The sequence below is a fragment of the Mixophyes fleayi genome, chromosome 12 (genome assembly GCF_038048845.1).
Source record: "Mixophyes fleayi isolate aMixFle1 chromosome 12, aMixFle1.hap1, whole genome shotgun sequence".
Taxonomy (NCBI): Eukaryota; Metazoa; Chordata; class Amphibia; order Anura; family Limnodynastidae; genus Mixophyes; species Mixophyes fleayi.
In genome coordinates, this window is record NC_134413.1 from 61,285,872 (window position 1) to 61,309,234 (window position 23,363).

At 41.2% G+C, this 23,363-nt stretch overlaps 1 protein-coding gene across 1 annotated transcript; it reads left to right on the plus strand.

Moving 5' to 3' along the window:
* Positions 1-235: 235 nt before the first annotated feature.
* Positions 236-5,377, plus strand: LOC142108286 (vomeronasal type-2 receptor 26-like). The gene is made up of 3 exons (XM_075191926.1): positions 236-241; positions 2,314-2,437; positions 4,464-5,377. Exons 1-3 carry the CDS (start codon positions 236-238, stop codon positions 5,375-5,377), a joined length of 1,044 nt encoding a protein of 347 aa, XP_075048027.1.
* Positions 5,378-23,363: the final 17,986 nt, after the last annotated feature.

Here is a 23,363-nt window from a genome sequence, read left to right on the forward strand (position 1 = left end):
TATGGATGTTCTTGCATTGGCTTTAATTTTCACTAGTAATGTACCTCCCCTTCCCCCACTCCCTTTCTACTCCTCCCCTCCATTCCCTGTTTCCTTAAAAATGTATAAAAGCCAAAGGAACTGAATTGTCTGTTTGTTTACCATTTTATTTTGTTGCTGTGCACATTTCTTTCCTTTACAAGAATTGATAAAATAAAAAAAACAAGGCATGCAATATAATACACCCATCAGTACCATGCAGGTAAGAAGATTAGAAAACGAGCTTAGCCTTTATTTTTACACTACTTGCCTGCTGGCAATTGCTTTGCAATTCCACAACAGTGAAGAGCCAGAGGCACTGATAAAAATAGACTGAAGCCTAACCTACCTTGCAGTTTGCATCCTGGCCTGTCTACATCACTTCTGAAGTTTCTCCGGAGCAGAATAGGAGAGTCCATCAACGTGAGGCGCTTGCATTGCTATGCAATGTGAATATGCTATGAATATGTAAGTCTGATATTTTAAAATCTCTCGCTAGATTAAAAAACACCCCTGCCACAAGAACTACATTTATAAAAAAAAAATTTTTTCGATTATATGTCTTTTTCTGGCAATATAATATTCCTAATGCTAATCTAAACTAGTATTATCAAAAAGGCCAGGAAGATTTATGCACTTTATTTCTGATAAAAGCAATAGAGATCCAGTTCAAAGATATAGGGGCTTATTTATCATGAACAACCCCTCTATGGTGAAATGTAAGACTTTTTTACAGCCAACTATCATGCTGATAACAAATCTCTTATCAACACAATTTATTTAAAAAAATATCATCCGAGCAGATGGGTGCATGCGAGAGCCAGATTCTCAGATTTGGAATTTATTTTCCAATGAAGTGAAATTTAAAATAAATAATATAACATTTATTTAAAAACAAAAATGTTAAATATTTTAAATATTTATACAATAAAAGATGCTTTACTCAAAGAATAGAAAACATTTTTAAATATTTTAATCTGTTATCGCCATCATGAACGGCGATAAAAGAACAGGTATTTAATATATAATATAATATTTATTAAATTCACATAGGAAGCTGGTGAATATTATTGCCACCAGGGCTGTAGCCAGGGATAATTGGGTTTTTGTAGGCGATAAAACTTTATTGTATAGAGTAAAAAAAAAAAGGCAATGCCGTTGGCAAAAACTCATGACGCGCTATCCTGCTGGAAGTAGACTGTGGCCATAAAGAGATGCACATGATCAGCAACAGTAGGCTGTGGCAGAGCTTAATTGATATTAAGGGGCCTAATGTGTGCCACGTAAACATTCCACAGAGCATTATACCACCACCACCACCAGCATGCATTACAGGACAGGATGGATTCTGCTGCTGTAGCCCATTGACTCAAGTTCCACGTGCTATGCAATCAGAACACTTCTGTATACCACAACTGTAACGCATGGTTATTTGGGTTACTTTCGTCTATCTGTCAGTTTGAACCAGTCTGGCCATTCTCCTCTAACCTCTTTCATTTACAAGGCATTTTTCACTGACAAAAGTACCATTCACTGAATGTTTTTTCTGTTTTGTGTAAAAGTCTCAGGAGATCAACAGTTTCTGAGATACTCAATTCCCCCCCCCCCTCTCTGGCACCAACAATAATTCCGCTATCAAAGTCCATTAGATCACATTTATTCCCCATTCTGTTGTTTGATGTGAATAACAACTGAGCCTCTTGACCATGTCTGCCTGTTTTATGCATTGAGTTACTGCTGGCTAGATAGTCAATTGGCTATATATATATATATATATATATATATATATATATATATATATATACTTATGCACACAATATTACCGTTGCATGTGTAATTTTTCTGACGTTGCAGTCAAGTACTGTTAAAAATAACATTCATACATATTTTTTTACCTGTACCATCTAGAACAGTGATGGGCAGCAGGCGTCCCTCCTACACTTCACCTGAGGCTCCGAGCTCCTGCCTGCATTATTGTCAGATTTGTTTGTCATAGCTTATAACACTTGTTTATGCATGCTGATATGTCATTACAGATAGGGGTTCCTCTATTTGGTCAAATGTATTGCTTCAATTTATTCCTGAGATTAAGGGTAATGTGCGGGTCTATTGAAGGCTAGAGGTCAACCCATGCAGCTCCTGAAGTGCATCAGGGTGCCTATCACTGATCTAGAACCTCATAGTTTCTCTTTTCAATGTTCCAATTTACTTTGTGAGCAGTACTACTGTAATGCTGTAATACTGTCCTTGGCTCATCACGCCACCACTATGATATTTCATCATTTTAATCCGCAGATCCCTTGCTCCAGATGCAGTAAGAGTTGTCTACCAGGATTTAGAAGAGTGTTAAAGGAAGGAATGCAAGTGTGTTGCTATGATTGTGTCAAGTGTGCTGAAGGGGAAATATCCACATTACCTGGTAAGAAATATTTTTCTGTAATGTGCTTGACTGGGTTAGCTTGAGTCTGCATGAAAAAAATTAGTATATATCAGGTTCAAACTTTTCCATGAAAATGTTTTTCGGTTTTCAGATAGGCTTAATTGATGCTTTTTGTTTTAAATTAGCATGATTATTTTCTCAATAATCATCAAAAATACTGAATAACTAGTTGAATGTCATTATTGCAGAAATTCTACCAGCCTACCATTGAGTGCATGTACTTAAATAATAATTGTAGTCTGTTGCCCACAATTGCAAAGTCAGAGGTTATGTTGTTTATTGCCTAAACAGTTAAAATAGTATTAAAGAAAAATTCCCAAGGCGCAATATGAGAAGAATTAGTGTGTGTGGAAAGTTGTAAATGGCACACAAAAGATAAAATTGTAAATCACTTGTTAAAGAAACAAGGTTACATTATAAAATAAGATACAGTAAACTGTAAATATTTCACAATGAACAGTGTTCACTTCGGAAAGGGTGGTAATTAAGCAAATGTTGTTTCTCTGTTAATAACTCATAAGTTAGCATGGGGCAGTATAAGGTGTCTAAGGTGGCTAAGTGGTTAGCACTTCTGCTTCACATCGCTGGGGTCACGAGTTCAATTCCCAACCATGGCCTTATGTATGTGGAGTTTGTATGTTCTCCCCATGTTTGCATGAATTTCCTCCAGGTGCTCTGGTTTCCTCCCACCCTCCAAGAACAAACTAGTAGGTTAATTGGCTGCTATCAAAAGTGACCATAGTCTCTCTCTCTCTCTTTCTGTCAGTGTGTGTATGTTAGGGAATATAGACTGTAAACTCCAATGGGGCAGGGACTGAATGAGTACAGCGCTGCGGAATCAGTGGTGCTATATAAATAAATGGTGATGATGTCCAAAAAATAGAATAAGGATTGCTTAGGAGCAATGTATGGTTGTTCTCCAGTGTTGAACAGGTACCACAGTTGAGATGGTAAGAGACAAAACTCTAAAATTAGGCTCAGTCAATCCACTAACACCACTGGGATCCCTATGCAAACTGTCAAATTTCCCCACATTGGAAATCCCACTCTGCAGGGTTATCAGCATGGGTCTCTCAAGTTCTTAGGGGTTGGTTACTGGAGGGGAGAGATGATATTCCCTCATCGTTTTCCCTCCTGGAGCACTGAAATCAGGCACAGTTCCAGGGAGAACAATAGTGGCTCAAACCAGTCTCTGATTGTCCTAATCCTATTTGATTAAGAGAACTTTCCTGTTTTTACCCCATCAATGATTTTGTGATGTAGAAGGGTCATTAAACAGCCCAGACTTTGTGTTGTCCTTGTAGTAGGGTGATTGTCCAGGAACTAATAAAGCATCCATTTTGTAATCCACTGAGTATCGTTAACCCACCTGGCAATATTTAAGAATCAAGTGGGTATGTGTGCATGGGGTATATTTACTAAACTGATCAGGTTCTAGTTGTCATTTTGTAAAATGTACTAAATAAATGACAGCTAGAATCTGGTTGCAATAGCCAACATCTCCACTTTTTTAAACCCTCAGTTTAGTAAAACTAGCCCCATGTCTCCTTTTGATTAAAGGGAATAGCTGTCCAAAACAAATCAGTCCACTAACAAATAAATGTCAACAAAGAGTTAGATCAACAAAAATCTCTCCACACAGTCCTGATGTTCGATTGACAGATGGGGTGGTGGCCAATCTTCCACATGGGACTCTCAATCTATCTGTGTGTGCCAACACCTTATTGTAATATGAAATGCAAAAGTTGCTACCTTTGCAAAAATTAAAGATAACAGCATTATAACAACACAATAAATATGTAAGCATGGCCCTGTCTGACTGTACTGACCTTTGATGTCATAGACCTACTCCTATTGTCCACCATATACAATTGTTCCATGTAATTGCCAAGTGAAGTGATTTAAGTCTTAAAAGCATGTTTGATTCTGTATATTTATAATTAATCAACACTTCTATCACATCTATATTATATTCATTTGTCATTTTCTTGAATCCTTTAAATAGACATGGAAAATTGTGTGAAATGTTCCGAAGACCAGTGGTCCAACAAAGAAAGAAATAAATGCATCATGAAAGCAATCAATTTCCTTTCTTTTGAAGATCCTTTAGGAATTGCTTTGACTTCAACTTCAGTCTTCCTTTCTGTTTACACACTAGCTACTTTGTGCCTTTTCTTGAAGCACCACAACAGTACTATAGTGAAAGCAAATAATCAGGAACTCAGCTATACCATCCTTATCTCTCTCATATTGTCCTTGCTGGGCTCCTTACTATTCATTGGAAGGCCAAGGAAAGTGACTTGCTTGTTGAGACAAGCTGCATTTGGTATAATTTTTTCCATTTGCATTTCTTCTGTGCTTGGAAAAGCGATGACTGTTTTGATTGCCTTTAGCGCTACTAAGCCTGGGAGCAAACTAAGCAGATGGGTAGGTAACAGGATACCTCGATGTACTGTGCTCTTCTGTTCGCTTATTGAGCTTCTTATCTGCATTTGTTGGCTCATAAACTCACCGCCGTTTCCTGACTACGACAATAGCCTCCAAACATCATACATCATTTTGCACTGTAATGAAGGATCACCTATTGCGCTGTTCTGTATAGTTGGATTTATTGCTAGTTTGGCTTTTGTGAGTTTCTTTATTGCATATCTTGGTCGCAAGTTGCCAGATATATTTAATGAAGCTCAGCATATCACATTCAGTATGCTGGTGTTCTGCAGTGTCTGGATCACCTTTATTCCAACCTATCTGAGCACTAAAGGGAAGTATGCGACAGCTGTTGAAATATTTGCCATCCTGGCTTCCAATTTAGGACTTTTGGGCTTTATATTTGTTCCCAAGTGTTATGTTATCCTGATAAAACCAGACATGTACAAGAAAAGTCATATTATGTCTTCAAAATCCAAATTCATCAAATGAACCACAGCATGTATTTAAATGGTTAGTATGTAACATGTTATTATTTATTAAAGGTAAACTCCAATAAACATAAAAATAGAAACATTATTTTCAAACAAATGTAAGGAAGTGATTGTAGGTTGGTACCTCTGGAAATTTAAGGGCATCATTGTTATCTTTGAGGAGAGCTTTAAATCTTGTGCAAATATACTGTAAGAACTGCATTGAAGTAACCAATAAAGCACCCTGCTTCATAACCTTGAGAAAGGCCTTATTTATTGTATATTTCTTTATGACGGGCGCGGTAGGATTTTCCAATACTCAAATCCCCAACAGTGTTTAGTGCAACATAAAAAACCCAAAGGCTAACAGGGCACACAGACACACCACATTTCTGAACCGTGTACAATAAATTGCGAATACAGCAAAGGCCGACAGTTCAAAACGTGACTGTGACATTTCCGGTTTAAAAGCGGCAATGCACAGATAATCTTTTGAGTTGGCTGTTCTATAAATCAGTGACTATAGTGTTACGAGCCACCGTGACAGGGGCTCGTCTGTTGCTATAGAAGCGCATCCTGGCTGCTGCCTGACAGCAGGGATGTCTCTTCTACACCTTCATCCCGGCTGTCAACGCTCTATCAATCACCGCCACTACACGGCTAGTCTAACAGCTGAGGCTGATTACCACCATTTTGCTGCCCTGCCACTAACACTACCACTGCCGCTACTGTGAATACTCTGTCCGTTTGGTTCTGATTCCGGTTGTGACCCTTGATTTGTTTCTGCACCCTGCTTGTACGCTGATTGCCCTTACCTCTGGCTTTGTTGGATATCCTTTCTCGCTACCAGCTCTGACCCATTGGCCTGTCCTTGTTTTTCCTGCATGCTACGGACTCCTGAACTCAAACTGCTCCTGACCATCTGCTGCTGTTCTTGGCTACCGCCTCCTACCTATCAGCTACCGTTTTGCGTATAAACTTCTACTGCGCTAAGAGTTAAGACCCAGGGACATCCAAGTACTTGTGAGCACAACAAGCTTTAAGGGAAAGGAGGCTGCTATAGACAAAGTCCTCTGTGCACCTGTTCTAGAAGTTTATGTCGTTAGCCACTAGCCATCACACAAAGTAAAGCATAGTATGCTTTGTAATGCTGCATGCAAATACATTGCTGCCAACATTTGGCTTTGAAATTAATGTTGACAGTTGAATACAATTCAAAGAAGTTTTGAAGTGATGGAATTATGTAGAACTCTGTAAGGGTTAAATATTGATAGATTTATATGTTGCTTTTAATATAATTAACACTTTCTCAATTTTGCTATTTGCATGTTATTACCTTGTCTCATAATAAAAAACATGAGACAAATTAATTGCTAAATTATTATTTTATTGTTACCATTTATTCATATAGCGCCACTAATTCCGCAGTGCTGTACAGAGAACTCACTTACATCAGTCCCTGCCCCATTGGAGCTTACAGTCTAAATTCCCTAACATACACACACACACAGACTAGGGTCAATTTGTTAGCAGTCAATTAACCTACCAGCATGTTTTTTGAGTGTGGAAGGAAACCGGAGCACCTGGAGGAAACCCACGCAAACACAGGGAGAACATACAAACTCCACACAGGTAAGGCCATGGTCGAGAATTGAACTCATTACCCCAGTGCTGTAAGGCAGAAGTGCTGACCACTTAGCCACCTGGAAGGGAAGGCAAGTGTACAGCAGTCATGGGATCATAACATACTGGATAATTTACTTGTGAATTTATTGGTCCTTATTATGTTGCTATGTGAAATGTATCTATAAAATAAGATGTTTGCACAGCCCCAAATGCAATTGAACGTCTGCTTTGATGGTCTGCCATACAGTCTTTATTATTGAATAGCAGGTAGGGATTCCCAGGTTTGTAGGTGGGCAGCACAATAATAGTGTATAAATAATCAGAGTGCAAGTTGTACAATGTAAAATAGTTACGTATTAAGGTGTGTACACAAAAAGCATAAAGCTTCAAAAGAAAATCACAATGTCATTGATCATGACACATGCAAGCAAAAATAGTTATTAAACATTGCAGTCAGGGGTCAGTAAATACTTTTTAAGTCAATAACCCAATATACATACACTCAAAATATGAAAATAGATAAGAGTCTCAAGGATTTCAGCTTGTAAACAAAATTCACTAATTGCAAAGGTTCAACAAGTCAAGATATCAATAGATACCTTGCTTTCAACACCAACTGTGGACATATCTGACTCCCTCTCTCCACGCAACCACAGCAAGCCCCTGACACACCAATCCGAGAGATGGGAGAACGACAGAGGACCAGTCATCTGGGAATACCTCCTCCAGGAGTTAAGTCCGACAATCCTCTACAGCAAGACCCCCAGGAAAATTACGGCATCCAGACAGTAAGGTACCAACTGATATCATGACTTGCTGAACCTTTGTGGTGAGTCAATGATGTTCACAATTGCGAAATATGAACATTGAACTTAAAGGTACATCAAACTATTGGATCTGTTGTATTCTTCACCACTCATCGTGGATTTGAACTTTCTCTGCACCTCTGTGCACAAAGCTCTCGATATCATGCACAAAAATCATATATGTTACTGAATCAGTCGTTAAAGCTTATAATCTTAATAGAAAACTGATTTATAAAGGGAAATATCCTAACCCCTGACTGATGTGGGGACAGAGTGGAATCTGTTGAGAATCTCATCTATTAACATAAGTGGAAGCACCATTCATATATAAATTATGGGGAAATCATTATTTATTGGTTAAGGGGCAAAATTTATTTATAAATGACTTATGGGGAGAATTTCATTATATTATGGGGACAAAATGATCGTATTATTCTGTTATGGGGGCACTATGTAATACCGCATTGTACTGAAGGACTGAAAGGAGGGCAGTTAAGTGGGGGACTGGAAGGCTTTGAGGAAGAGGTGGGTCTTTAAGGCCCGTTTGAAGCTGGGCAAGTTGGAGTTGGGGGAAGTTCTGATGGAGCGTTGGAGCTGGTTCCAATGGAGGGGGGCAGCGCGGGAGAAGTCTTGGATGCGAGCGTGGGAGGAGGTAACCAGGGGGGAAGAGAGGTGACGGTCATTGGCCGAATGCAGAGGGCAGGATGCAGTGTGAATGGAGATGAGGTTGGAGATGTAGGGAGCAGTGGAGTTGGAGAGGTCCTTGAAAGTAAGTGTGAGGAGCTTGAACACGATTCTGTAGGGGATGGGGAGCCAGTGAAGGGATTGGTAGAGGGGGGAGACAGAAGAGGAGCCGTGCAAAAGGAAAATGAGCCGAGCGGCTGCATTGAGTATGGAGTGCAGGGGAGCGAGATGAGAGCGGGGAAGGACAGTAAGGAGGAGGTGGCAGTAGTCCAAGCGGGAGATAATAAGAGAGTGGACAAGAGCTTTAGTGGCATCTTGGGAGAGGAAGGGCCGAATGCGTGCAATGTTGCGCAGCTGGAAGCGGCAGGATTTAGCGAAAGAGAGAATGTGAGGGGCAAAGGAGAGAGAGGAGTCAAGGATGACACCGAGGCAATGAAGTTGAGGAACAGGAAAGATAGAGGAGTTGAGAACGGTGATAGAAAGGTCGGAAAGGGAGGGGGAAAGAGCGGGAGGAAAGACAATAAGTTCGGTTTTGTAGAGCAAAAAGGAGGGAATAGGTTGCGCTCCCTCCACATATAATGAGCAGCCACTAGGAACCTGGAATGGAATGGGAGACCCCTAAGACTCCCAAAGATTGTATTTATAAAGATAAACAGGTTCTGGGCGCTTGGAAGAGGTAAATATGTTTAATTATGACAAAGCTATGTGAACAATAGGTTCCGGCCGGAACAAAACAACATAGTGTCAAAAACTGTTATAGTAAATACAACATAATGGAATACATGTAATGCAGTAGCAATGATAAAACAAATATAGAATACTGGATCTTAAATCCGACTCCAAATGATTATCGAACCACAGGAGTATACAGTGTAAAAATGAGTAGATCAGCGTAATATATAAATATCCAAAAATGTTAATATAATAAAGTCCGCTGGATAAAGAATTATGATCATGGATATGAACCTAAGGCCGCATTATAGATCACAAACTGCGGAAATATAGGTAGTCTAGGATGGAACAACGGTAGTCCCGTATTTATCCTGCTGATGATGTCCAGTATAGTGAGTAAGGATGAGTGATAATGTGGTAATCAAAAAGATGTACTCATATATAATAGTCTGAACAGTTACTCACTTTATAATGCAGGGACGTCTAGGTGTCTGTTATGCAGACCAGCACTCAGTAGCAATCCCACGATGTGTACTAATGCTGTCAGTTGGTGGATGTGAGCTGTATACTTGGCTCCAATAATAAAACAATGCCCGGCAAAGTGTCGGTGAGTGGATCCGGTTGTAGTCCTCCTGGTTCCCGGAGAAGCCTCTCTCCTTTTTGTTAAAGTTGGCGGCTGAGCAAAAACGGAGATGATCCCGCTATAGATATGCGTGTGAACGCTGCGGGCTAGTCTCCGTTATGCTGTGTATAGGATACACGAGTCTGTATGTCGCCAATGAAAGTAAATGGATACATCCAATTTGAATCCCCCTGATTCCCGGGGAAAGCCTCTCTCCTTCTCACTGAGAGTGGACAGAAAGAGGGTGGGGCGATCCCGCTGCAGGGATGCGTATGCACGCTGCGGGCTGTGCTCCGTAATTGATGTCTGTGAAAAGTTGAAAAAAAAACAAACTTCATAATAAGTTCGGTTTTAGCGAGATTAAGTTTGAGAAATCTAGAGAACATCCAGAAGGAGATGGCCGAGAGGCAGGCGGACACCCTGGAGAGGAGGGAGGGAGAGAGATCAGGAGATGAGAGGTAGAGTTAGGTGTCATCCGCATAAAGGTGGTACTTAAGACCAAAGAAGCTGATGAGTTCGCCCAGGGAAGAGGTGTAAAGAGAGAACAGTAGGGGTCCGAGAACAGAGCCTTGGGGGACCCCTACTGGAAGGGATGAGGGGGGAGAGAGACCCAGAGGTGGTGAAAGAGAATCCGCAAGGTAAGAGGAGAACCAGGACAGGACGGAGCCGGAGAGGCCAAAGGATTGAAGGGTGTGAAGCAGAAGCGGGTGGTCGACGATGTCGAAGGCCGCCGTGAGATCCAAGAGAATGAGAAGGGAGAAGTGGCCCCTAGTTTTGGCAGAGAGGAGATCATTGGTAACTATTGCCAGGGCAGTATCAGTTGAGTGGAGGGGGCGGAAGCCAGATTGGAGAGGATCAAGGAGGGAGTGATCAGAGAGGTAGGTGGAAAGGCGTCTGGATAAGAATCTCTCAAGTATTTTGGAGGCAAAGGGGAGAAGAGAGATGGGGCGATAGTTGGAGAGAGAGGTGGGGTCAAGGTTAGGTTTCTTAAGAATGGGGGATACAAGAGCGTGTGTGAAGGAGGAGGGGAAGATGCCGGTGGAGAGAGACAGATTGAAGAGGTGGGTGAGGTGGGAGTAGGTGGCGGGGGAGAGGGAGTGGAGGAGGTGGAAGGGGATGGGGTCCAGTGGACAGGTAGACGGGGGGAGGATGAAATGAGAGAGTGCACTTCATTGCCCATAGTGGGGCGGAAGCAGATGAGGGAATGGTGGCTGGAGGGAAAAGGAGGAAGAGTGGAGGGGTGGGCGGGGGAGGGGAGGAGGAGATTTTGAGTCGGATGGTCCTTGATTTTAGAGGAGAAGAAGGAGGCAAAGTCGGTGGCGGTCAGGGAGGAGGGGAGGGGAGAGGAGGGGGGGACAGAAGAGTGTTGAAGGTGGTAGATAGGCGGCAGGGGTTGCAGGACTGGGAGGAGATGAGGGATGTAAAGTAAGATTGTTTGACGAGAGAGAGGGCGGAGCTATAGGAAGAGAGGATGAACTTAAAATGGAGAAAATCAGCCAGGGAGCGGGATTTTCTCCAGTGACGTTCAGCCATACGGGAGCATTTTTGGAGGAAGCGGGTAAATTAAGTAAAGCTGAAAACAATATAGAGACCGCATATATGCCCTCCAACATGCAAATAAAAAATGAGGCTATAGATGTATTGCAAGCACATACGAGTTGACTCCGACCAACAGAGTCCCCAATATAAACACAGAGATAGCAGCCACACTATTAAGTTTCCACGGTGAATATGGTCACACAGTATACCACTCTAAATGTGTTGATTTGCTTACCAAGTACCTGGGTAGATCAGTCCAAATTATCACAGAGCTCTGTGCGAATCAGGCAATGATTAATTTCACAGACTGGCGGCAATGATGTAGCTCTTCCTCCACATCACATTGTGGTCTGCTTGCACGCTCTCCCCACGCTGTCTGTGCACAAACTGGCAGATTGTTCACGTATGGCGGTTCACGTAGAGTAGTAACATCAGATCTTGTATAATATGATTGTGTTCACTCGGCACACATTAAACACTTTAGTCACAGCTCATAGAAATTCTAACTTCCAGCAATTTGCTCCCAGCTATCAAATACGTTATGGGAAGTCAGTTGACGCGTTTCATCACCTTAGGGTGATTTCATCAGATACTTTTATTTGACACAGTGGTCCATTAAGTCATTAAAGAGAGCAAAGCAAAATAAAGGACTAACTTTGCATCTTGGCAAAACCATGTTGAATTGGAGGGGGAGGTCAATTTAAAATGTGGGGACAGATTTATAGTTGAGATGTTGAGATAGGGCATGTCCAAGATCAGCTTTAAATTTCAGTGTAAAAATACAGTTATGAAGTATTTGTGTGCTACATGACAAAAAGGAAACCAGTATTTTCTTTGTGTGCAAAATAATAAACTAATTTGCACCCCTTGCATTGTAACATGGTTTGTCCAGAATCAAATTAACTCGTCTTTTTGCCTTGCTCTCCTTAATGACTCAGGTCCATTGCATCTGCAGTGTTACATGATGAAAGTCTGGGATACATTTTGATACTATTATTTTTATATTGATACATATTAATTAGGGATGTGCACCGGCGACTTTTGGTGTCTCGTGTTTTGTGTTTTGGATTCGGATTTTCGCGATGTTTTGGGTTCGGATTTGTTTTGCAAAACACCTGCCGAAAGGTTTTGGTTCGGATTTAAGGTTTTGGATTCGGATTTATTTTGAAAAAAGCATAAAAAGTTCAAAAATCAAGTTTTTGGGCTTATTTTCACTCCTACGCTATTATTAACCTCAATAACATTCAATAACAAGCATTTCCACTAATTTACAGTGTATTCTGAACACCTCACAATATAGTTATTAGTCCAAAACATTGCAACGAGGTATCTTTCTGGACTGCGTAGTGGAGTGGTCCCCACAATATTATAAGAAAACCATCAACTGGTCTTAATCGCACCAAAAAATGTACCTGGACTGCGTAGAGGAGTGGGTCACCACAATATAATTTAAAAACCCTGAACTTGTATGATTCGCACCAATAAATGTATCTGGACTGCGTAGAGGAGTGGGTCACCACAATATAATTTAAAAACCCTGAACTTGTATGATTCGCACCATTAATTGTACCTGGACTGCGTAGAGGAGTGTTCCCCACAATATAATAAGAAAACCATCAACTGGTCTTAATTACACCAAAAATTGTACCTGGACTGCGTAGAGGAGTGGTCACCACAATATAATTTAAAAACCCTCAAATGGTCTGAATCCCACCAAAAATTGTACCTGGACTGCGTAGAGGAGTGGTCCCTACAATATACAACATAATGCCAAAAAAAGAGTTGCAAGATGGAATTGTCCTTGGGCCCTCCCACCCACCCTTATGTTGTTGAAATAGGACATGCACACTTTAACAAACCAATCATTTCAGCGTCAGGGCCTACCAAACAACTGTGGCTGAAATGATTGGTTTGTTTGGGCCCCCACCCCAAAAAAACAATTAATCTCTCCCTGTACAGACTAAACAGGCTCTACTGAGGAAAGATGTCGTCCTCATCCTCAACCTCTGATTCCTCTCCCCCTACAGTGTGTACTTCCTCCTCCTCACACATTATCAATTCGTCCCCGCTGGACTCCACAACCACAGGTCCCTCTTTACTATCTGGAGGGCAGTGCTGTACTTCATTGAGGAATTGATTATTCATTTTTATAAACATCATTTTTTCAACGTTGTGAGGAAGCAACCTCCTTCGCCGCTCACTGACCAGGTTCCCCGCTGCACTAAAAACTCTTTCCGAGTACACACTGGAGGGGGGGCAACTCAGGTAAAATAGAGCCAGTTTGTACAGGGGCTTCCAAACTGCCTTTTTTTCCTGCCAGTAACAATATGGACTGTCTGACATGTCTATTTGGATGGTGTCAGCAAAATAATCCTCCACCATTTTTTCTATTGTGACAGCATCCAATGCAGCAACAGTAGACATGTCTGCAATGATTGGCAGGTCCTTCAGTCCGGACCAGATGTTATCAGCATCCACGCCAGCGGGTCTTTTAGGAAAACTGAGCTTTTTCCTCGCAGCTTTATCCTCCAAATTTTTGTTTTCCATTATATGTAGCACAAGAGAGCGTACCCCTAAGCCACACACACTCGGCAAAGCCTTTAAAAATTATATGCGGCACAGGAGAGTACCACTGGACTTATACTGCAGAATCAGTGAACTTTGTAATATTGCAGTACCACTGGACTTATACTGCAGAATCAGTGAACTTTGTAATATTGCAGTACCACTGGTGGACTTATACTGCAGAATCAGTGAACTTTGTAATATTGCAGTACCAATGGACTTATACTGCAGGATTGTTTTTGGATATTTTTTTTTAATTTCTTTTTTTTATAATTTTTTTTTTTTTTTATAACTTTTTTTAAAAAATTTTATAACTTGGGAATAATGGGGAAATAACAATGCCCTTAGAAGGACAGAGCACAGGACACAGCACCACTGGACTGAACAGGACACAGCACAGGACCCAGCAGCACCACTGAACTCAGAAGGACAGAGCACAGGACACAGCACCACTGGACTGAGCACAGCACAGCACAGCACAAGGATATAGCAGGGCAGAGGACCACCTAACACAACCTCCCTCTACCGTGATCAATGCCTGAGTGAAGATGGCGGCGGCCAGCGGGGAATTTATAGAATCCGAGTATCACGAGATCCGACAACGGGATTATGACTCGGAGCCTCGCTTTCAGTTTTGCAATTGGCGGGAATACCCGGATCTGTCTCGGATCCGTCTCGGATCGGCAAGGTTCGGGTGGGCTCGGATTTCAGATATCCGAGCCCGCTCATCCCTAATATTAATACATTTCCCAATGCTATTTCAGCCAGTATAGTACTGTGTTGCACATTGTCTTTAAGTTCTAACATAATTACCTCCCAGATTACATGTTGACCTACATAATTACCTCGGACTACCAGCTTGCTATCTTAGCAGTCACTCAGACATCGTTCTGATTACATTATTAACAACCCAGATCTAAACCACACCTTATAACAATGGACATTTGAAGCAATGGTAATTACCTTAGGTATCACAAGCAAAATGGTTTCAGTTGTCCTGCTATTTTCTCACAATATGGCAACAATGTTAAAAAGATGATATTATCTGTGCCCCCTGCCACGTGAACATAGGTGAAGCTGCCGATTGGAAATGAAAGTAAGATCCCGAACCAGCTGATAGACTAAGCAATAATTCATATGGGATTCCAAGACGCTAAAATGGTATCTTGATATAAAGTATCTGAAATCAATATTTGTGCTCCCTATGGTAAAGCAATTAGCACCAATCTGAAAGAGTATGTATCTGTTGGTAAGCCAGTTAATATAAAATAGGCTTTTAATAACAGTATGCAATCATATACAATAAATTATCTGGGCAGAGAAAATAAACAGTGAAAATTATAACCAAATAAACAATATGGCAATAAGTGGAGCCTATAAACCAGTTGTTCCCAAACATTTGTCAGTTCGCGGCACCCTTAGCGGCGCCATAATTTTTTCAAGGCACCCCTCCAGAATAATTACTGAGCAGTCCCGTTTTTTAAGTATTTGAGTCAAAATAACTTAATAAGTATTTAGGTCAGGACAGAAATACTTAGTAAGTTGTTTGCAAAAATAATATACATAAATCCAAGGGAAAAGAATATTTTTATATTTTTTTTTCAATTATATTTCTGTCAAAAAATAATTTACAGCTAATATTAAGAGGAATAAGATCAAACAAATTAAAACAACAACATGTACAAAAATCATCACACTGTGCCCCTTCACCTTCATCCACACACTCTGTGCCCCTCTTCATCCACACACACTGTCTGCCCCTCTTCATCCACACGCTGTCTGTCCCTCTTCATCCTCACACTGTCTTCCCCTCTTCATCCTCACTGTCTGCCCCTCTCCGTCCTCACTGTCTGCCCTTCTTCATCCTCACACTGTCTGCCCCTCTTTAGCCTCACACTGTCTGCCCATCTTCATCCACACACTGCCCTCTTTATCCACTCACTGTCTACCAATCTTCATCCTCACTCTGCCCCCTGCTTCATTCTTTTGCCCCTCAATTGCTGTTTCCTTTCACCTGCCCCTCCGTTTCTTTACTTACCATACTTAGCCTTCTTTCTTCTATTTCTTCTGTCTTCTCTTCTATCTTCTTACCAATGCAACGGCGCCCGGGACCCATCATCCTCCTCCCTCCTCACTTCTCACTGAATGTCGGACATGACGTCATCACGCCTGACATTAAGGAGGCGGGAGGGAGGAGGATGCTGGGCCTCAGGCGCCACTGGATTGGTAAGTTTTTTTTTGTGTCCCCTGGCCGCGGGCCCCCTGTGACAGCGCCGTGGCACCACTGGGAGCTGCGGCACACACTTTGGGAACCGCTGCTATAAATCAAAAATGATATCACATGACAAAATTTTACTGATTAAAGTCCAACACAAAAATTACTTAATCAGTGGATAACTTAGATTGAAGATAGTTGGCAAGAAATAATTAAATTAATTCATTCCAAGATAGTTTTATCCAAAGAAAACAGTTAAAGTTTGTAGAGAAAATAAATGCAAAATTCTGGAAATGAAATTCTGGATAAAAACTGTGCATACGCAGTATATAAACATAAAAGTCAATCTTACTTGGAGCTCTATACTCACCCACAGAGGTCCTGTTACTGCGAAGATGGACTGCTGACAAGCATTGGTTGCTGGTATTATTTAGTTTGCATTCCATTTGCTCCAAGGCTGCAGCCTTTTTGAGGCAGCTTTCCAAACAAAGTAGTTCCCATGTTCCTGGATTATGTCACAATCCACCATGACCTCACTGCCCTACCCCTCCACAAGTCCTACATCCAGAGGTTTGTGAAACTGGCTACCACGAATATGGATGCATACTGTAGGAATCTCTGCCTGGTGTCCATCGGTCCACAACACTTTCTTGTATCTGTTAAGAAGGATCGTACTCGCTTACACTAACTCCGGTCTGAAATGGGTGATGGCTCTTCCAAAATCCTGTAGACCTTATGCCCTCTCGCCATCCACCCATGCTGGCTGTAGATGCTTGTGTAGTGCGCTTTGGACCTATCCTCCCCTACCCACCACAGCCTTGCAGCCACCCTCTAACCTCCTCATCTTTGGTGCATCAGAGTTATAGGTCTATCAGGGTGTCTTGGATCCAACATGCCCCAGAGATGCAGGGAAGCTCAAATAGCTTCCCTCTTTGGGGCACGATCTCCTGATGTGCTTCAGGTCTCTTGTTTGCTTTTCGATTTGGGAAGTCTGCACTCCTTAATGCAGGTGGAATGACTGCAGCTGTGTCTGCCAACTCTGTCCTTGGTACAAGCAGTATGGTTTCCACCATCTCAAACTTTGCCCCTTGGGTCCACCAATTCAGTAACTGTCGCAGCTCCCAGCAAAGTAGTTCTGCTGCCAACCTCTTGCTTTCTTTTTGGCCAGGGAATCTTTGAGCCGACTGGAGAACAGGGCTGCATTACCTGCTTTGTTTCCTCCAGTACCTGCTCCTCGGTCACTGGTACTACCTTATTAACTCAGCCACATGGGACGTTTCTTCATTTGGAGACAAACAGCCTTCTATTTTTTTCCTGAACCAGTTCAATAAAGAGAACTCCTTGCCTTAAGTCCTTCATCACTTGTTTCAGCTTGACAGGGATCAGCTGGACGGGGCACTTCCTCCAGGTGTGGACAGGGTAATGTTAATTCAGAGTGAGTCACAACCATGAACTCTCCATCACTCAGAGCTATCAGATGAGACTACTCTCACTCCTCATTCAAGTTTCTATGCTCTGACACGCTTCTTGTCATAAGCCTTGTCATGGTCTTCTCTTTATGATAAGGGCTATTAGTTCCACTGATTCCAGGACTGCCATGAAAACAGTGTAAATATCCTCATCGAACTGGCGTAGTGCCTCCTGTGAATCCCCTCGGGTAGTAGCGATCTCTCTCATCCGACATAGCTCCAGGAGCAGCACAAACTTTTAAGAACTGTAACTATTTTCCATGATTATGGTCACTGCTTCAGTCCCTGACTGAGCTACTTCTGCTCTGGAAGACACACACCGATACCCTGCTGTTTCTGGAGCATTGGATTCCTTTCAGGGTGCTTCTGCTTGGTAGCCGTGTTGTCCTTGCAAGTCTCAGGACTCCAACTGTTTGCATCCCCTGAAACCTTCCTGTTTTTTGAGATACCAGGCTGAGTGATCCCACGGCTGCCACCAACTGTGAGGAAACCAGCCTTAGCTGGGATGGTGGTTTCACTTCATGGGATTCAACTGACTCGAACATCCTGGAATATATCCAAATAAGGCTTTATTACGACAGCAAAACACCATAAGACGATCACAAAAAAAAGATTGGAGACTTCCATGAGACCACCTTTGAGATTAGAGCTATTTAGTATTCCTTACCTAAATCCACTCCTTGCTGAATAAAGCCCAGCCAGATTCACTAATGCCTCTAAAATAAGAGGACTAAATACAGTTCTCAAAGCTTCCCTGAGATATTGAGATGTCACGAGAAGAGTAATGACAGTATTCAGCAATTTATTAATTTAATGTCCTGCTTACTGAGATGAACTATCACTATTTACACAATACTCAATCATGAAGTCATATCATTATCATGATATGTATAAGTGGTTGGGAGCAAATAGAGACTATTCAGCCTATTTGGGGCTATATATTATTTGTTTACAGACCCTGAAGAAGGATTCAGTCAATACAACCTTTTATTTAAAATAAGAATAACCATTTTAGACTAGATTCCTTTATTTTACATTTTCCTTTAATCAAATGGTGCAGAAATTAGTCATTAGGATGTGACTGCTCAATTTCTTATTTCCATTTCTTCCGAGTGAATAGTATAGATGATAAAATATGTTCATAAATGAAATACTCCCAGGAGTAAATGTATTAACCAGCAGATTCTACTTTTTCAAGTTTTGCCTTGAAAGCCGTTGCCGTTTTAAATTTGCCCTGCAAAGTAGACGAATACTGTCAACTTTCAGAATCCGCTGGTTAATACATTTATCCCTAAGTGCGCTAGTGGAAAATTTTTTAACATTTCATAGTTCTTTATTTTTTACTGTTCTTGGCCCTTTACATTTTTTATTATATACCTCTTCTCTTGGGACACTAATTCGCTAATTTGGCCTTCAATACCTTGTCTATGCTGAAGAACCCCAAATCTTACACTGATGTCTTTCCTTCTGTACTATCACATGTAACCAACTGTCTTTATGCTATCTCCACATGGATGTTCCAATGCTACCTTAAGCTCAACATGTCCAAAACAGATCTTATTATCGTCCCTCCTGCCAGAGTCACCACCTGCCCTCAATCCCACTCACTGTCAATAACACCACAATTTTCTCAGTCTCCCAAGCCTGCTACCTTGGTGTCACACTAGACTCCACCCTCTGCTTTATTCTTCAAATCCAGACTATCTCCCAGTCCTCCATCTTAAGGTGGAGTTACCTAAGGTGACTCCACCTTCAAAACAGTGCCAGAATATGCCCTTTTCTTACTCAACATGCTACCAAAACTCTTATCCATTCTCTCATCATTTCCCATTTTGACTATTGCAACCTCCTGCTATCTGGCATTCTTGACACCCGTATATCCACACTTCAATCCATCCTAAATGCTGCTGCATGACTGATCTTCCTCTCTCACAGCTTCACATCTGCTGCACTACTTTGCAAATCCCTATACTGGCTCCCTGTGTCCTCCCGAATGAAATTCAAATTAGTCACCCTTACCTACAAAGCCCACAACAAGACTACCCCTGCATACATCTCAAATATCATATCAAAATACTCTCTTTACCGACCTCTTAGACCTACCTCTGACCTTCACCTTGTCTGGTCTCTCGTAACCACCTCTCACTCCCACCTACAAGACTTCTCCCGTGCTGCTCCCCACTTACGGAATTCCCTACCAGGCTCAATCAGAATTTCCCACAGTCTTCAAATCTTTAAAAATCCATCTCTTTTTTGGAGGTGACCTTATCCTCAATAACACTATTCACACTAATCCACCCTCACAACTGTCCCAACCTCCAATCTAAACTATATTTTACCCTCTTCCACTTAGAATGTAAGCTCTCTAATGAACATGGTTATTCATACCCTTTGTTTTCATGTCTGCATTTGTCTACCCCGTACAGTCATGGCCAAATGTTTTGAGAATGACACAAATATTATTTTTCACAAAGTCTGCTGCCTCAGTTTTTATGATAGTGATATGCATATACTCCAGAATGTCTTGAAATGTGATCAGATGAATTGCAATTCATTTTAAAGTACCTCTTTGCCATGACAATGAACTTTATCCCAAAAACAATATTTCCACTGCATTTCAGCCCTGCCAAAAAAGGACTAGTCAACATCAGGTCAGTGATTCTCTCATTAATACAGGTGAGAGTGTTAATGAGGACAAGGCTGAAGATCACTCTGTCATGCTGATTGAGTTAGAATAATAGACTGGAAGCTCTAAAAGGAGGGTGTGGCTTGAAATCATTGTTCTTCCTCTATTAACCATGGTTACCAGCAAGGAAACAAGTGCAGTCATCATTGCTTTGTAAAAAAGGGATTCATAGGCAAGGATATTGCTGCTAGCAAGATTGCACCTAAATCGACCATTTATCGGATCATCAAGAACTTCAAGGAGAGAGGTTCAATAGTTGTGAAGAAGGCTTCAGAGCACCCAAGAACATCCAGCAAGTGCCAGGACCGTCACCTAAACTTGATTTAGCTGTGGGATCGGGGCACCACCAGTGCAGAGCTTGTTCAGGAATGGCAGCAGACAGGTGTGAGTGCATCTGCATGCACAATGAGGCCAAGACTTTTGGAGGATAGCCTGGTGTCAAGCAGGCCAGCAAAGAAGCCATTTCTCTCCAGGAAATACATCAGGGACAGACTGATATTCTGCAAAAGGTACTGGGATTAGACTGCTGAGGACTGAGGTAAAGCCATTTTCTCTGATGAATCCCCTTTCAGATTGTTTGGGGCATTTGGAAAAATGCTTGTCCAGAGAAGGAAAGGTGAGCGCTACCATCAGTCCTGTGTCCTGTCAAAAGTAAAACATCCTGAGACCATTCATGCTTGTGGTTGCTTCTCAGCCATGGGAGTAGGCTCACTCACAAATTTGCCTAAGAACACAGCCATGAATAAATAATGGTACCAAGACATCCTCCAAGAGCAACTTCTCCCAACCATCCAAGAACAGTTTGGTGACGAACAATGCCTTTTCCTGCATGATGTAACACCTTTCCATAAGGCAAAATTGATAACTAAGTGACTGGGGAATCAAAACATCATTTGGGTCCATGGCAAGGAATCTCCCAAGACCTTAATCCCATTGAGAACTTGTGGTAAATCCTCAAGAGGCATGTAGAGAAATAGAAACCCACAAATTCTGACAAATGCCAAGCATTGATTAGGGAAGAATGGGCGGCCATCAGTCAGTATGTGGCCCAGAAGTTGATTGACAGCATGACATGGTGAATTGAAGAGGTCTTCAAAAAGAAGGATCAATTTGCACAAATATTGACTCTTTTGCTAAACTTGATGTAATTTTCAACAAAAGCCTTTGACACTTATGCAATGCTTGTAATTTTGCTTCAGTATACCATAGCAACATCTGACAAAAAGTTCTAAAAGCACCGAAGCAGCAAACTTTGTGAAAACCAATATCTGTTTCATTCTCAAAACTTTTGCCCATGACTGTATGTCACTGTTTTATGTATGTACTGTTTTCACTACTGTACGGTGCTGCGGTGCACTGTAGTGACATAAAAATCTATGAAAATAATAATAATTTGTATTCTCCCTAGTTTCAGACCATGTATGGAATAAATACACTTTAAATGTCACTAAATGAGATTCTTAGCTATTAGTCACCTAGAATTTTTCAAGAATCATTTTCTTCTTAATGGTATCTCTGTAAATATCACAAATGTGCTTCACAAAATTAATTTGCTTTAATAATTTTGTGTCATAATTATATTGATATATGAGGCTAGGCCCCTTGATATTTACATTAAACCAATGTCTGCTCTTTTCACATATTGTACAATTTATGTTTGGCATGTACTGTTTGAAAATTTGGTTAAGTTGGATATGAGATTGACAAACTTTTATGCACTTGTGAGGTTGTTTTTGCCCTCATCATTCTTGGATGTGCAAATCATGAATACTTTTGTGTTCACAATCAATATTCTATATTCTTTGTTAACTTTGCATGCGCTTAATAATATTAAAAACACATCAGCAACTCAAATGTATTATCTTGACTTTTTTATATAAACAAAAAGCCCTGTCACATTTAAATATTTATATACATAGCTATTTGTTTATAGGGACCTTTGTACGCAAAGCTATGATCACACAACTGTGATACTTTTTCCAGTTCACTTCACCAAACTTGCTGCACATTTCTGCAATATAAAAACTGGAATTTAACATCGGTACAATAAACTTTGAAATAAAGTACTATATTTCTAGTGGTTATTGGAATATTTTGTTTATTGCACATTGGCACATCATATAAGTATAAACATCATCATCATCATTTATTTATATAGCGCCATTAATTCCGCAGCGCTGTACAGAGAACTCACTCACATCAGTCCCTGCCCCATTGGAGCTTACAGTCTAAATTTCCTAACACACACACACAGAAAGACATAGAGAGAGACTAGGGTCAATTTGATTGCAGCCAATTAACATAGTATGTTTTATGGAGTGTGGGAGGAAACTGGAGCACCTGGAGGAAACGTACGCAAGCACAGGGAGAACATACAAACTCCACACAGATAAGGCCATGGTCGGGAATTGAACTTATGCCCCAGTCCTGTGAGGCAGAAGTGCTAACCACTTAGCCACCGTGCTGCCCCAGTATAATGATAGTTAAAGGTAATAATGATATCTTTAAAGCATCCCTGATCGGTGAAATAACAAATGTATGGACAGTAGGTCATGAAAATTCATGTATGAAAATAACTGATTGAGGATAGTCTCAAAATATATTTAAAGTTTTACATTGAACCCCTGATATTCATGGACTTGATTTAAGTTAATAACATTGCATTTAGATGCAAAATTGTACTGAACTAGAGTAAGTTATATAATCATCATCAACTATTTATATAGCGCCACTAATTCCGCAGCTATGTACAGAGAATACATACACATCAGTCCCTGCCCCAGCTTACAGTTTAAATTCCCTAACACACACAAGCCGAGAGAGACTAAGGTCAATTTACTAGCAGCCAATTAGCCTACTAGCATGTTTTTGGAGTGTGGGAGGAAACCAGAGCACCCGGATGAAACCCTTGCAAACACGGGAAGAACATACAAACTCCTCACAGATAAGGCCATGATCGGGAATCGAACTCATGAATCCAGTGCTGTGAAGCAGATGTGCTAACCACTAAGCCACTATGCTGCCCATCGTCTGTTTGTTGTGGTTCAAATTGTGAACCTAATGGTAATGTTAGTGAATGCGCCATAAGGAGTCTACTGATAATTAATTTCTCCCTTTTCGT

Bases quoted from the DNA above. Each gene is read 5' to 3' on its own strand.
- LOC142108286 (XM_075191926.1), top strand. The intron at 2,438-4,463 runs GTAAGAAATATT...TCCTTTAAATAG, and splicing joins GGAAATATCCACATTACCTG to ACATGGAAAATTGTGTGAAA.